Below are 15,928 nucleotides of genomic sequence, written 5' to 3'. Positions count from 1 at the left end.
GAAAGAAATATTAAATGTGACATAACGCACAGGAAGTTTTGGGGGTGGGTCGGCATGGGAAGCGAGGTAAGCAGCATGAGTGAAACGGGATATAACAAGGGCAAAGATGCAAGGTTCCAGAATGAGGGAAAACATGGAAATTAAAGAACTTGATACCAGAAGAGAAGAGGAAATCACTGGAAAGATGTCAATAGTGGTTTGAGCTACAGAAAAGAAATGTTAACTTTTTTGTGGTTAGTTTTTTGGTTTTATTTTGAGAGGGAACAAAGGGAAGATCAGGGTATTCTCTGGGTCACAATTGACTTCTAATGAGTTGTTAAATTTTTCTGTACAAACAGCTGTGCTTCATAACTAGGTAGTACCTTGAACAATTGGTGATAAATACAGCAAGGGGAGCTCAAAGTAGAGAAGATGGAAGATGACCATTATGGGCATAAGGTGATAGCAGTGATGGAGCCAGGGTTTTAGAGATTGTTGCAGAGTTTGCAGTTGTGTACTTCCTTTTTCTGTCTCTCCTTTTGCATATCCTTTTTCTAGCCTGGCTTCTCTCCCTCATCTCTTAAATAATTTTTGTCAACATTTTTGCAATCTTTTCTTTTGGTCTATAATCTTTTCTTTCATTGTCTGTTCCTTGTGGTTTCTCTGCTTCAAATAAATCGAATACTGAAGCTAATATGCATAGGCTCACTAGTGTGAACACTTCAAAGAGGAGAGAGATTTTCAAATTTCATTTTGTTTCTTGGCTTTTGGGTATAGCCATTGTGTTCATGCTACCTGGCTTGATTAAAGAACTGATGAGGAGGAAATACAAATGCCGACTTAAGACCTATGTAATGACTTAGAATTTGCAGTGCTAAGTACAATATCTGAATTTGGCTGGGAGCTTATAAACGGGTTCATGAATATTAAAATACAGGATATACAAAGCTCAGGCTTGTGTTGGCTGCGCAGCAAAGTGATTTTAACTTGTCTTATTGTACCTGTGCTAGTTTTATCTAGGAAACGTGTGATTAGTAGAAGTGAAGTTTCATCAGCATGTGTTGGCATCTAGGACATGCATTACATTCATGTCAGACTTCAAGTATGCACCTACTTTTATTTTTTTAAATTTTTTTTTCTACTATCCCATGTCAGTTCCTTTCAGGGAAGTTTTGCATTCCAGTTTACATAAAAATGATATGCAACTTGTAAGTAGGGAAGAACTTGTTCTTGAGAAACAACCCTGCATTGGCATCTATTGGTCTGGTATAATAAATCAATGAAAACTCTTACACGAACCTTCATCAGTGGGGGGCTACTTAACCCAGTAGATGGCAATCGATAGCAGTGGAAAGACGGTGGGACGGTGCTTGTGTTAGCTTTCTCTAGACAAGAGCTGAAGAAGGGTGAGAAATGGGACAGGGGGAGGAGTTGCATCTTTTCCCCTGCCTGAGAGTGACGTTAACTCCTATGGAGAGTGGTACAGCAAAGTGCTAAGCTGCCCATTAATGAATTACTTCACCACTGTCACTTAAGTTTGCAAATACTCTGGAAAAGGAAGCAGAACTTGGCAGAGTTCCTTGTTTTGCACGCCCAAACACTGTTTAATTGTTTCTGCTTTGAGCACAACTCATTACTGTAATGGCTGGGGGGAGGTGTTAATCCCCCTGGTAACAGCTGCATACAGGCATTGCAGGCTCCAACACCGGACCGGAGCATTGCACTGATGCTAGTGGCCTCTCTGGTACTGGGGTGGAAAGACACCAGGACTGTCACTGGTGGATTGCTGAGGCTTACCAGGTGGTTGACTGGCCATCTGTAGTGTTTGTGTCTCCCAAAGCCTTAGCCTAAGAGAGGAAGATGTCAGGCTTGTCGTGGGCAGCTATTTGAGGTTGCATGTTGATAGTGGCTGCGGGGTCAGTTGGGAGGAATGTGGAGGAGGCAGTTGGCTATGAAGACAAGGGAATGGTAGGATGGGGTACTGATAAGCTGGTCTAGCATGAAGTTGAGGGGTCAGTCAGCTGGGATGAGATGGCTTGGTTGACATCAGTGTCATTGGAGGTGATGGGCTTACCAACAACCTGCATTCCTGACGAGTGCTTCCAAACACGAGGGACTCCTCAAAGTCGTCATGATCCTCCTGTGCCTGCTTCTCGGTCTTGCTGAGGAGCATTGGGGAGGCAGGATTGTAGGATTCTCCTGCTTCTCTCAGTCAAATCCCTATGCATCCTCAGAGGCTTCAAGGCTGACCCTGGAATTGGTGTAATGGAGCAGGTTCTTTTCAGTTATCCTTTGCCAGAATCTGCCACAGCTCCTCGTATTGCGCACAAGTCACCCCCAGAGTGCCTGAGACTTGGTTGGTATCATGGCTGCCTTTGACTGTGCATTCAGCATCCTGGCCGTGGCATGGCACTGGGGCTAGTCCCAGCTGTGTCACTGAGCAGCCAGTTAGGAGATGATGCACTCACAGATGTCCTGGGGGTTCTTGTCCACTCCAGGTGACAGAGGTCCATTACCTGGCCTGACTCCAGTTGATTGACTGTCTCATGGACATGTCAGAGGATTATTAGTGGTGACCACTCTGGGTGCAGGCTGCTGTTGACAGGCTCTAAGGGATTCTTAATGCTGTTCTGTTACAAGAGGAGGAAAGTCCCTGGGATGGGTGTCCAGCAATATGAGCATGGCTGGCTGTATATAGGTGAGGTCACATGCCAGCCAAGTCCGTTGACTCCTGGAACTTGGGCCCTGCATACCTAAGTGGACTGTCTCTTCTGTTATGTTACTTCACAGCCCCTAAGGTCAGCCAAGAGCAGCTTCCTGCAAGTACCATCCGTGCTCCTAGTTCTCTCAGCAAAAAAGCAAGAGAGATTATTCTTGGTAGTTGCTCCTCAGCTCTGAAACTCCTTCCCCTTTGAGGCCCACCCAAGCCAGAGCCTGGAGATCTTTTGGAAGTGATTTAAAACCTTTTTATTTGGGCAAGCTTTTAGCAGGCAGGATGAAGAGTTTGGGTGTTTCCTGGGGAATTATTATTTATATTATTTGGTTTTAGGACTTTTTTTTTTTTTATTGTAGGCTGTCCTTTGCCTTTTTTTGGAAGGACTGAACAGATGGATAAATAAATAAAAGGAAGTTGAATTCTGTGCAAGTCCGAGACCGCTCTTTGGAGCAGCTAGAGGGTAAGGGAGTGTAAGGGGAAGCAGAACATTGTTGGTTGCTAGAGGACTGACTAACACCCTATAATGCTCTGCTGGAGGGTGTCATGTGCTTCACAATGAAGCACTTCAAGTTTGTTCTTTTTTTTTCAGGGTCACTTTTGAAGTGCAGCAGCACTCTGAAATTCTTTATTAACTGTACATCTGTGCCCTGGCTTTCTGGAGAGCTTTAATGGCACTTAGAGTGCTTCAGATATTATGTCTGGCCATACCCTTAGTATCATCACAGAGGATGATCTTTTCAAGCAGTGGTTAAAGTTATGAAGGTTTTTCAGAATTTCATAGGAAGCTTTTCAGGCATACAGAAATGTTCAGTGATGCATGAATGTGCAGCGAGACTGAAATGGTTCCTGCTTATAAACTAACTTCTACCCTCTGGTTAGTTGCACAGCGCCTTTCCACCCATCTTCCAGTAATTGAATCATAAAGTATTTACTAATGGCTTCTGTTGGATACCAGTTTCAGTTATTTTATATTTTAATACGCTAGCCAATAAACTTGACAAAAATAACTGATGTACTAGGCAGGCACAGCAGTCAAAGGTAGATGAGCTTCATTCTTACTGCCCTCATGGGGCAAACATGCATCCATCTAAATCAGACCTGGTGATTAATACAGAATATGGATATCTTGTGTTGAATGGAACTGGCAGTTGGTTCTCTTACCCGTATGAAGTACTTGGGAGGAGACAAGTGCTGCTCTAACCTGTGCATTTGGCTGGCTTCATGTGCAGGAAAAATTATTTCCCAGTCTCTAGCAGTGATTGTAGTTTCTGTAAGGGAGGGAAGATCTGTACCTTTACAGACTAACTCTGTGTGTGTGTGAATGATTTCAATTAATGGTGGAAGTTTAGATTTTGTGAAATAATAGTTATAGCAAACTTGAAAATAATCTGAGATTATTTATATATGATCACAAACCTTCCTGACTCCAAGTTGAGTTGATCAGATGCTATGAAAGGGCATACAAAAAGCAGAATATAAGAGGAGAGAGAAATTAGAATTTGAAAGACGGGGGCAAGAGAGGACGAGGAGGTGGGGGAAGGGGACAGCATTAGGAGAGAAAAGCAAACAAGCAGTAAATGCATAGGAACAGAGCAGGGTCACAAAAGCTAATTCAGGTAATGAGATCAGAATGAATACTCCTTGTTTAAACCATGTTTAATACAGTCCAGTTTCTGATTAATTTCTTGTTCCACTGCGTCCAGTTTTGGGCTCCACAATTCAAAAAGGATGTGGAGAAGCTTGAGAGAGTCCAGAGAAGAGCCACGCGCATGATCAGAGGTCAGGAAAACAGACCTTACGATGACAGGAGCCATGGGGCTCTTTAGCCTGCAAAAGCACAGGCTCGAGGTGATCTGATGGCCACCTGTAAGTTTTTCAGGGGTTACCACCAGTACCTGGGGGAACATTTGTTCACCAGAGCGCCCCAAGGGATGACGAGGTCAAAGGGTCACACACTCCTGCAAGACCGTTTCAGACTGGACATAAGGAAGAATTTCTTTACTGTCCAAGCACCCAAGGTCTGGAACAGCCTGCCATTGGAGGTGGTTCAAGCACCTACATTGAACACCTTCAAGAGTAAATTGGATGCTTATGTTGCTGGGCTTCTATGACCCCAGCTGACTTCCTGCCCTTTGGGTGGGGGGCTGGACTCAATGATCTTTCGAGGTCCCTTCCAGCCATAATGTCTATGAAATCTATGAAATCCACATTGTCTGTTTCAAACTGAGTTTTAAAGGGATTTTATTTATTTTTTATTTATTTATTTATTTATTTATTTATTTATGCCTGAAAATAGCCAACCTGAGGCTAGCAATGGGGAGTGTCCAGGGAGGTTGAACAGTTTTGCCACAAGCTTTTGTGTCTTTCTGCAGCCGTTTGGTGTTTGCTCATTCCTACAGGTAGAGATTCCCCTCTGTGTCCAGTGTATGTAGCAGAGAGGCATTGTAAGCAGGTGATGGGAGATATAACATTGGCAGAGTTGCAGGTGAATGAACTGTGAATGTAGTACTTCTTATTCGGTCCAATGATGATGTGGGGTTGTGTTAATGAGGGACACAGCAGGCATTTGGGTCGGTTGCAAGGCTTGGAGCTTCAGCGAGGATGGGAGTTCATTAGCCTGTTTGAGATGCCATTTGAGGTTGTGCGGACTGTCTGTAAGTCAGGACAGGTTTGCTTCCCTTCCACCCCCCCACCCCTCAAGTCTACCTTGAGATGGTCATCCTTTTTCAGGAGTGGCTGGACATCATTAATGATGTGTCTTTGGTCTTCAAGCTAGGGGCTGTAGGTAGGGCGAGCATACATCCCGGTTTGTCCGGGACAGTCCTGGATTTCATAAGGCCAGTCCTACTGGTTGGTGAAAAGTCACAGAAGTGAGGAGGAGGCTGGTGGGAGGGCAGGAACACCGCTGACTGAGAGGTGGGGGCACAGTGTCCCAGGTTTCCTTGAAAATAATATGGCCAGCCTAGCTGTAGGTGAAAACCAGAGAGCGTCCATTGTTCTTGGCCCAGGGTTGGTATTGTGGCAGTTTGGTGCGAGGGCCGAGTCTGGCTTTGTTGATCTGTAGTTTTAGGGTTGTATTGTGATTGTAGGCATTTCTGCTCCAGAACCTTCAGGTGTTCAGCCCTACAGTGGGGGGTGGGCTCAGGGCAGGTGTGGTTATAATGTAGAGCTTGACTGTAGGTGCTGGATCTAGTGGTGTGCTTGGGATGAAAGCTGATGGGTGAAAGTAGCTGTGCTGGCTAGTGGGTTTCCGATGCAATGTGGCCACTGAAAACCTTCATGGTAGTGTCTTGTTCCTCAATCAAAAGAATTTGGGGAAATATGGAATAACTTGGCAATTCATGCTGATTATTTACCTTTAATGGTATTACTCTACAGCCTTAAAGCCTGTGTTGAATAATGGAGTGAGAATAGAGATGGGAACAGTCTTCATGCTGCCAGGGTACAGAACTCTTTCCCCCCGCCTTTGCACCCAACAAATGAGTGGAAGAAGAAGACTGGATCATCACCTGATTGGGATATAAGCTCCCTAGGGAGCAGAGGGAGGTCTTCCTTCTTAGTGTTGCCCTCTCTAGGCCAGTCAGTGATGGGGGAAGTCATTTTGAATCCTCCTTGGGGACTAAACCTGGGAAGAAATATATGCTGATTTTTTTTTTTTTCTCATAACCGAAAGTTGAATGTGAGGAGAAAAGTATAGGTCTGTGTACTTGTGCTACTGCTGTATGATTTAAGCAAATATTCTTTTTCAGAAGAAGCATGTTTTTATTTTACAAAGTAATAATTAAGTAGCAGTACGTTCTGTCTGGTGAGTGGATACTGGGGAGTAGGGGAAGAAAATTTTAGTTGCTTCTTGTAATATATGCTAGTTTAGTTAACAAAATACGTAATTCCTTTACATGTCTTTTATTTGTTATTGACTGCATTTTTTTCTTTTGAATTGCACAAGTAATTTGAATTTAAATAGTGGAATTTTGATCTGGTATAATCTAAGTGGAGATATTTTGTATTCTTAGTCTGTTAATAACAGTTTTCCACAACTGTTAATACCACATATAGGTCAGACTTTTTTTTACAGACACATTAGCTTAGTGCTCATATGTCATAGGATTTAATATTAGGATAAGACTTCCAAACATTGTTTCAAAGTATGGTATCTAGTTGCGAGTCCACTGAACTTCTTTAATGCAGTTCTTCACTGAGCACTCTTGGCTGAGACTTTCCAGTACACTGGAATGAATGTCACAATAGGCTCTGAAGACCAGAGCAATTGGTAGATTGGAGAGGTGAATCAAAGCTATTTCAAATTAAGAATGCTTGAAATAAATTTTATGAACTATGTGTTTGATCATAGTTACGCTTTTGCAGATGAAACCATACTCGGACTTAAGTGGTAAAGTATGTCTTTGCCATTCCTTCAGATAGCAAGAATTGTGATAAATTTTGCTAAAACAGAGTTCTGTAATTCCAGTAACTCTTACTCACGGCTTTTAGCTCTTGTACGGCTGTCAGCGGCCAGTCGTCTTGGGTGCAAGTGATTTAATAACATCTGAGAACCTGTAAACAGGCATCTTCTCAATCCTGTCCTGAAATTTCAGTCCTTCTTGGTACATCCCCCAAGACAGAAGAGATGTATTTTTTTGGGTGATCAGTAAATCAGATGTATGTTCCATACAAAAATGCTTTCATTATTGGCTTTATTATTTAAAAGGTTCTTTTAATAATGCGAGGCTGCTTGAAGTCCTGAGAATAACTATCCAACCTTTTGTTTATGGAGACCTGGTGAAATGTGTTAAGCTTTCTCAAGGAGAAGTGTACTAAAATGTCAGACCCACTGTTATATGTGGCAGGTGTGTGCGTATACACACGTGTATGTTATGGTGCACATTTTCATATTTTAAAAGCATGGAATGAGCAGTCCTCAAGACCAGAAAAAATGAGGTCACAAACAACCATAATGCCTATCTAGACAGAGTAGACGGGTCTGAATTCTAGGTGTATTGTGGAAGGAAGGATGTGTTGATAAAGGTAGGCAATAAAAATAGTCATAGACTCCTACCCCTGCATCAATTTGCCTGTCAGCTAGAACCTAAATAGGGCACGCAGGTTGCACATGGTGGTTTTCTTTTCACCACAGCTCTTGGGGCACACACCCATATCTTAATTTTACCTGTGGAACTGATTTGATATTTTGACTGGGGTTTTCTTTAAGAGAGGAGATATCAAAATGGCACGGAGTGAATGTGTCTCTTCATTTCGTCTCTGTTGGTAGCTGTAAGGAAAGGATCATGTGCATAAATATGGTCAGTCTTTTTCTTAAAGCTATCAAAATAGAAATGTTGAAAATCATAAGAGTCGTACTGGTAACAAATTTTGAGCAAGGTGAGGTGCGAAGGGTGAGACAGAATTTAAACAGACCCTTGGGTCATTCCAGCTGATGTGAAAAGTTCACTGATTAATGGACAAAACTGAGATTAATTGTCAAGGATAAGCATAGTCTTACGGGACAAGTCTGTCTCTGCCACAGACAGCTCTCAGCCTGCTTCTCCTCGGCTGTGGGTCTGGGGAAATCCTTCAGTGTTGAGGCAAGCGTCTTGATTAGGGGTCCCGTATTTCCAGTTCCAAAAAAGAAGATACCTGTGGGTGGGGAGGGATCATATGATTGGGGGGGGAGCAGTGATATGCCTGTGCCCTGCCCCTGCCCCTGCCCCTTACTCCCAAGCCACAGGCCCCCCAGCCCTGCTGCTGCCCCTGACTCCTGCCCCACAGACCATGCTGGTACCCCTCACTCCCAACCTGAAGCCCCCCCATCCCTGCTGTGATATGTCTCACTCCCAACCTGCAGCCCCCTGGCCCCACCTGTGCCCCAAGCTCCCAGCCCATGGTCCCCTGTCTCTCTGGTGTGCCACAGCCCCCACCCCTCACCCCTGCAGGTACCCCTCATTCCTGACCTGCAGCCCCCTGCTACCCACACAGCTCCCTGCTGCCCCTGAAGAACCGCCGCCCCCCCCCCCCCCCCCCCCCCCCACCGCTGGAGGGACAGGCACCTCCCCTGCCCTGCTGCAGCCCCAGTGTGGGCAGGCACACATGCCCACACCCATCCCACCCTGTCTCGCCCCCAACAGCCTTTCTTGCCTGCAGCTGCTGGGGCCACGCACGAGCATGTGCTGCCCCTGCCCTCCAGTCACCCTTCCCCTTTTCCCCCCAGCTCCAGGCAGCTCCTAGCTGGGGCAAGTTGGGAAGTGGTAGGAAAGCAAAGGCAGAGCAAAATCCTGGATATTTGCCGACATTTTAAAAAGGCTGCCTTGGTGGAGATGGGATTACCCAAGAAGAGGACGTGTCTGGGAAAATCTGGACCTATGGTAACCCTAGACTTGATAGGCACAGTGATCCCACAGATGTTGTCTGAAGAGTTACCCTTCCCAAGTTCCTTCCCACTCGCATTCGTCATTTAGAATGGCTGGTAAACACAATCTTAATATTTTAATCAAAGATTCCTCATTGGCTTTGTTTAGATGGCTTTGTTTCACTGAAGCCTTCAGAAGTGGATCAGAGCACTTTTTTTTGTGGATAAGAAAGGTGGATCTTTTGGGGGATCCATTAGCAGCAGGATACTTCCTTTTTTTCTTTCTTATCCACATCTCTCTCGCTGTCTCTGTGTCTGTCGCGCACTCTCTCTCTCACAATTTAGCTAAACTTTCTAAGAACGCTCCATACTTCTGCGTTACTGGTGGTTATGCAGAAAAACTGCACAGTGAGTTTTGAATTCTAACTTTACATTAATCATTTGAAATTTCCTGCCCTCTTGACTTTAAAAATCTTTTAAAATGATAATATTTCCTAAATGTTCTAGTGATGTATGCATAATGTGTGGTCTTGAATTGTAGTAAGGTTTTTAATTCTATTGAAATGATTGGGAATTTTGTCTTTCCTTACAATAAGATATATGAGTTTCTTTGCAGAAAAAAGTAATGTGCTCGCATAACTTGATTTATTTGTACTGATTTGTTTATATATGTGTGCATCTACATGTGCAATTAATATGCTTGAATTCTCTGTTCAGAAAATTCAGGCGCATTAAACTGCACCCCAGCATGCATCTGAGTGTGCATCCATTGGGAGCAGTTTAGTCTAGGACTGCTCCTGCCCTGTTCTGCCCTCTGGGCTTCCCCCAGGTGCCAGCCCTGTGCTGGCAGGGGGCACAGGGCTAGCCCCAATGACCAGTGGGTTGAGGGAGAGCTGTCAGGATGGGTTCCAATCTCCAGGTGGTTGGCAGGCAGGTGCTGAGAAGCTAAGACAGCTCTCCAAACCATGTGGGCATCAGGATGGGTCCCAGTCTCCCTGTGACGGGCAGGCAGCTTTCTGCCAAGCTGCAGTAGCTCTCCCTACCCCTTGTGGTCCCCTGCTGCCTAGGCTGACTGGGAGCAACTTGCTCCCAGTCGGTTTCTACACGTGTGCTTCAGCACATTAGTTTAAAGTGCTGATTTGGATTAATGTACTGTGTAGTGCTTGCTGTGCATGTGTAGATGGTGATGCTTCACTGCACATTAGATTATTGCACAGTAAAGTGTCTTGTGTAGATGCAACCCCTGCTAGCTAATGGCAACCAGTAGTAGAGTAACAAGATGAGAATTTTCTTCTGGAAATGTGTACATCTTGTTCAGTATTGAGAAAACCACTGCAGTCCACAATTTTAGGTTTTCATTTTGCAATTTTATTACTGTACAAATGTTCATATTTTGAAATTGCCACCATACTTGCACATTTTATTATGTGCAGTCTGTAGAAAACATCACACCATAATTTTGTGTTTTCTGTTAAAATTGTTATGAAAAAGAATTCCTTAGAAGTTCTGCTGGAGCTGGCGTGTCAGACTCTCCCTGAGCCAAATCCATTGAGCCGGTGGCAGCTGTGGTGGGTCTGGTGGTAGTACTGGGGGTCAGTAGTTGGCAGGGCAGTTCTGCATGGGCCTCTTTTTCTGCCTTGCTTGCCACCCTACTTGCTGCTAAGAGCAGAGCCAACCCTAGGGGGGTTCAGGGCCTGGGGCAGACCAGCCTGTGCGGTGCCCCTTTAACACTGTGTGGGGCCATGGGGACCCCTTGCAGGGGCAGGGCACGGCAGTGCCATAGCAATGAAATTTGGTGCCTGGGGCCAAGCAGATCCCATGTGCTCCAGATGAGGTGCTCTTCAGCGGACACGAAGTTGGCGGTGCGTGGCGGGGGTGGGGGTGGCGAGCATCTGGATGCTGCTTCTGTGGCGCGGGGCTGAGCTGCCAGCTCCAGGCAGGCCTGGCTCCTGGGGCAGTAGCACCAATTCACCTTACCCAAGGGATAGCTCTGGCTAAGAGCCACGTTGCTGGAAGTGGTATGTCAGTTAGAGTCAAGGTACCACAAAGTCTGTGGCAGGACAGACCCCACTAGCCTTACCCCCAACTTCCAGTAGCCTGCCAAAATACCAGTAAGCTGGATGGAATGGGAATGTGGGGTCAGGTCCAGCCCACGGGCTGTATGTTTGATATCTCTGTGCTACAGGACTGAAGTAGTTGCCTTTTGTTCCTTATAATAGCAAAATTTGAAATGCTATCTTTTGCCACTCATGTTTTAATAAGCACTAGTATAACTGTATATTTGGGAAACAGTGTGACCCTTCTTTTGTGCCTTTGTGCCACACTGTTCTTTCTTGCATATCTCCCTGTTTTGTGGCATGCTGGTTTACTTAGAAAGCTCTGCTGAATTCAGTGGGTATCTTTCCACTGAGTTTATTAGCCTTTAGATCAGGACCAAAATGAACATATCTTCCTTTTGAAGCCCATTCTTTTCAATGTAAAAAAACCCCCAAGAATTTGATTCTGAGTTTTCTGTCCATTTAATAAAATATAACAGCTATTTTAAGTCAAGGCAGTCTGGAACACTGCTTGAAACTTGATAGAAAAAAATAATTCTGTCTTTCAATTTTTTCTTAGATGGGATCAGTGTTAGCGGACTTCCGCTTTCCAGCCCTTTTCGACAGATTGGCAAACCGCGAGTAGAGAGTAAGCCTATCAATCCTCCTGAAAGCGGCAAAGCTGGTGACTTCAGCCACGTCAAGGTAAGTTTGTGGCATCAAAATAGGTGAAGGATTCAGCCTTTGCTTTGTTCTAAAGATACCTGAAAAAAATTCCCCTTCCTTTAAAGTTTTCCCTCTCTCTGGTTCACCTGCTACCTTTTAGTAGTTTGAAGAGGGGTTTGTTCTTCTGTATCTTTGGACTTGGTGCGCACACACACACACGACACAACTTAAAGGGCTGCTGTCAAGTGGACTGTGCTGATAAAGATGCCTGTTCTTGCCTAGCTTCTTTAACTGAGGCTTGTGATAAAGTGGATGTAAAGAGCTCATTTTAGTTGTGGGTTCTCACTGATGAAATGTACTTATTTATTAAGAGAGCTCATACTCTACATGATATGAACTTTAGGACTGAGGTTAAAATGTTGGTCCACAACGTAACAGTGCTGATTTAAAAAAAACAAAAACAACTCAACCCCCCTTCTCCCCCTCCACACACAAACCAAAACTAGTCTTAACCTATTAACAAAAGTTTCACAGTGAGAGATTAATTCTATTCAACACTGAGGCCTTGCCTGGTGTACGGTGTCCAGGTTTGGGCACTGTACTTCAAGCAAGACGTGGACAAATGGGGAGGAGTCTGGAGGAGAGCAAAATGAAAATTATTAAAGGTATAGAAAACATGATATGAGAAGAGGCTGGAAGAACTTGTATTATTTAGGTTGGGGAAGAGAACTGGTACTTAACACCCCCCCCCCCAAAACAACAACAACAAAAGCAAACAAACAAACAAAAAAGCAAAAAAAACAACCCAAAACTTTGATGTCTAAAATGGAGCACTTCATGCTCTATACCAGCAGCCTTTTAGGAGTGGCAGGCAGGCTGTCTTGAAATAAAGCTGTGCAGTCCCTCAATCCAAAGGTTGGTCTCTGACTGTGAACTGGTCATTGCCACTTCCCCTAGCCACTGAAACATGCCACCATGCTTGTGACCCTTCTCCTGCTTCCCCAGCTTTTAAATTGCTGGTGACCTCCTGGTTTCTCAATGTAGATGAAATTTCTTGGCACTCTGGATCCAGCCTTTTGGTTAGGTTGCTGACTCCTGCTCTGTGCTGGTCTGCTCTTGTTTTTCCTGAATTGCAGAGTAAGTTCCAGTGATCGCTCTGAACCATCAGTTGCTCACTCACTTTTTATTACTTTGGTGGCATGGCATGGCATGTGATTCTGTTTGGCACCAGTTGGAAACGTTTTTAATGTGCGTGCCACCATGACTTGATTCAGGCGAGAGCCACGTGGGTAAGCATTATTATCCAGCTGCCACTGTCACCACTTTTCCACATGGCAGCATGGGGAAGGTGCCGACAAGCAAAGTGCCTTGTGGCTGAATGCCACTGAAAGGCCACATCCTCAGGTTGGATCTGATCCCTGTTCTTAGGTTTACCTTGTTTTAAAATACCTTGGTTAAAAACTTATTGCTAAGCTGTGAAAACTGGTAGATCTGTTAGCTGCATGATTCTCACTTCGGTCTGTCTTGTATTAAATAGGTTATTTAAGCTTAGGGTTATATTTGAAAAATTAAAAACGACATTAATGTTATCTGGTTTGTTTTCTATCTTGGTGAAGATAAATCCCAGACATCAGAACTAAAATTATGTTCAACAGTAGACCGTACTACCAAATGTTAGCCCATTTTATATTTTTAAACGTTTAGGAATGTTTTTCCATGTAAAATATATAATAATTATAATGCAGAATTACAAATTTTGGATGCTTCATTTCACTCTTAACCTTGCTTCACATCTGAACTTACTTTTTCCTTTTCAGAACTACTAAAAATCCATTTCCTCAGTAAAGTTGTTAATTTGTAAAGCTGTCTTTCAGACCGTTAATATTCTTAGTACAATACAATGTATTTTGCATGTTAAGGGGAGAATGAGGTGATAGCAATGATGGACGATTCTAAAATATTTGTGAAGCCTTTCCGTTTATTTATGAAATTGCAAATCTCCATTTTTTATGAGAGAGTTGTTTTCCAGTTATTCATCAAAATAAATTATCTGCATGATTTTGCAAACGCTTGGGAGTTAAACCAGTTAAATGTTCATAATTCATTTTTAATTCAAGCTGGAGCTGTTTGGTAACTGGGGTTTCTTTTCTGTTGGAAATTTTTTTTGCACATGAGCAGATCCAGGATTTTGTAATGGGGGGGATGCAGGAACTGCCACTTGTGCCGCAGGGCTAGTTGCACCCCCTGCTTCCAGCTTCCTACCCGCCCAGGTGGAAGCAACAGCAGGGGGCTTGTTTAAGTCCCCCAATCAGGTAAGAAACTTTCTTCTGCTGCCTTGGTCCTCACTCCCTCCCCCTCTGTACTCAGTGACACATCTATTCCCCTCCAGTTCCCCCTCTCCCTCCACCTCCTGCTGCTGCCCCTGTCCCTGGTTGCCCTCGGGGTGAGGGGGATGAGGCTTCAGAGTCACTCCTGCTCACTCCAGCCAGCCTGTGAGGGAAGTTGGAATTGGCTGGAGACAGCAGCAGTGGCAAGCTCCCGTACTGGTGAGGAATCCCAAGGGGACTGGACGGGGAGGAGGAGCCCAGCTGGAGTAGGGAAGGGGCGGCTATGGAGCCCCCCACTCCTGGGTGAGCAGGGACAGCAGCAGCAGTGGGTGCAGGAGGGAGGATGGTGGGGTGGGACATGCCACAGAGGGAAAAGCAGGGTGGGAATTCCTAATTCCTCTGGGGACTTAAACAAAACCAAGTCCATTACTGCCACTCCTGCAGTATTGACCGAAAGGTTGGTATTTCCACCCTGTCGCACCCACTGTGGATCTGCCCTGGCACCTGAAGACTAATCCAGCATGCTGGGTCTGAGTCTGCGAGCCAAGTCCAACCCTATGCAACAGAGCTGAGGCTATGTAACAGGCCCAGTCTGGCACAATGGGTTGGAGACAACATGGGGGGCCTGGGGCCGCTTACTGGTTCTGTAACCATGTGCTGGGTCTGACCCAGTGTACAGGGTTTGGTCTGGCATGGGTTTCCAAAGCCAGCACATGAGGTGAGGCTCAGCATACCAAATTTGACTGAGCACATGGCTCTGCAGCCAGCGTGTGGGGTCAGACCTGGGATGCCAGGTCTGAGACTGTCTGTCAGGTTAGACATGACACCCTGCCTCTGGCTGTGGACCAAACCTGCACTGGCTCAATCCAATGTGTGGTTTGGAAAGGAGCTTCCCATAGGTCCAAAATTTGGGGAGCGGGGAGCACTGGCACTGTTAATTGTCATAGCTCCCCAAACCCTCCCCACCAAATTTCTGGACTTGTGGGATCCCTTTTCCATGCATATAATTCATACCTTTATTTTCCCAGTTGGTTTTAGAGAGAAAGGGTGGGTTATGTGCAAGCAAATATGGTATCTTGTGTGGTGAGCAGAGTATCCTTGGTAGCCAGTTTTTATCCAACAGCCTGCCAGTAATTCAGTTGAGTGCAAAGTGGTCAGGCTGTCAGACAAGTGTCTAAATAACTGTGCTTTTACTAGAATGTCTTGGTTCTGATGAACTAGTATTTCCTGTTAGCATAGTTTTTGGTATGTTGTAATTAAGGAGAATTGTTTCAGTTGCATATTGTTTCAGTAGTTTTCTTAGTTATTCAATACAGTTAAAATCAATGGAGCACTGTAGCCAGTGCACACTGAATTTAGGGCTTGCCATGTTGGGCATGCTTTAGAGATTTTTCTTTTTTTTTTTTAAGAATAGGCTCATGCCTTAATGGTTTTCAGTTCCTTTGGGGGTAAAATCAGTGTATTGGAATAGTAAATAGGACAGCATTATTTGCTGTAAGCCTGCAAAAGTGCTTTTTTTTCTCTAAATCACTCAAAACTGGCTGCCAAGGACATTCATTGTGGAGCAGATATGGCTTACAGTTTGTGTGTGCGTGTTGGTCTGCGAACATATGCAACCATGAACTAAATGAAGCAATACATTTAAATGCAAGATATCCCATCCATTGATCCTTTTGTTAATCAGGATTAAAAATGTAAGAATACCAGGTCTCTTGGGCGGTTGAGTCCAGTTGCTGGCTGTTAAAGGCAGCCACATCATACAGCCCTTTTAATCAAAGTGAGCAAGATCAATCTGAACAGAACTTGTAGTTTTTATTCTCACTGCTTCTGTTGAGGGTAGTTTTAGAAGCTCACTGCTCTG

At 44.6% G+C, this 15,928-nt stretch overlaps 1 protein-coding gene across 5 annotated transcripts in view; it reads left to right on the top strand.

Moving 5' to 3' along the window:
• The window catches only part of TRAPPC9 (trafficking protein particle complex subunit 9), an 826,451-nt gene that overhangs the window by 196,877 nt on the left and 613,646 nt on the right, over window positions 1–15,928 (top strand). For all 5 annotated transcript variants that reach the window (XM_090040707.1, XM_090040706.1, XM_090040705.1 and 2 more), the window contains one exon: window positions 11,655–11,779. In XM_090040707.1, coding sequence (XP_089896833.1) covers window positions 11,655–11,779 — 125 coding nt within the window. The remainder of the gene's footprint in view (window positions 1–11,654; window positions 11,780–15,928) is intronic.

This window comes from Crocodylus siamensis, chromosome 3 (genome assembly GCF_052110815.1).
Source record: "Crocodylus siamensis isolate JL-2025a chromosome 3, ASM5211081v1, whole genome shotgun sequence".
Classification (NCBI taxonomy): domain Eukaryota; kingdom Metazoa; phylum Chordata; order Crocodylia; family Crocodylidae; genus Crocodylus; species Crocodylus siamensis.
This window is presented reverse-complemented; position numbering and strand designations above follow the sequence as displayed.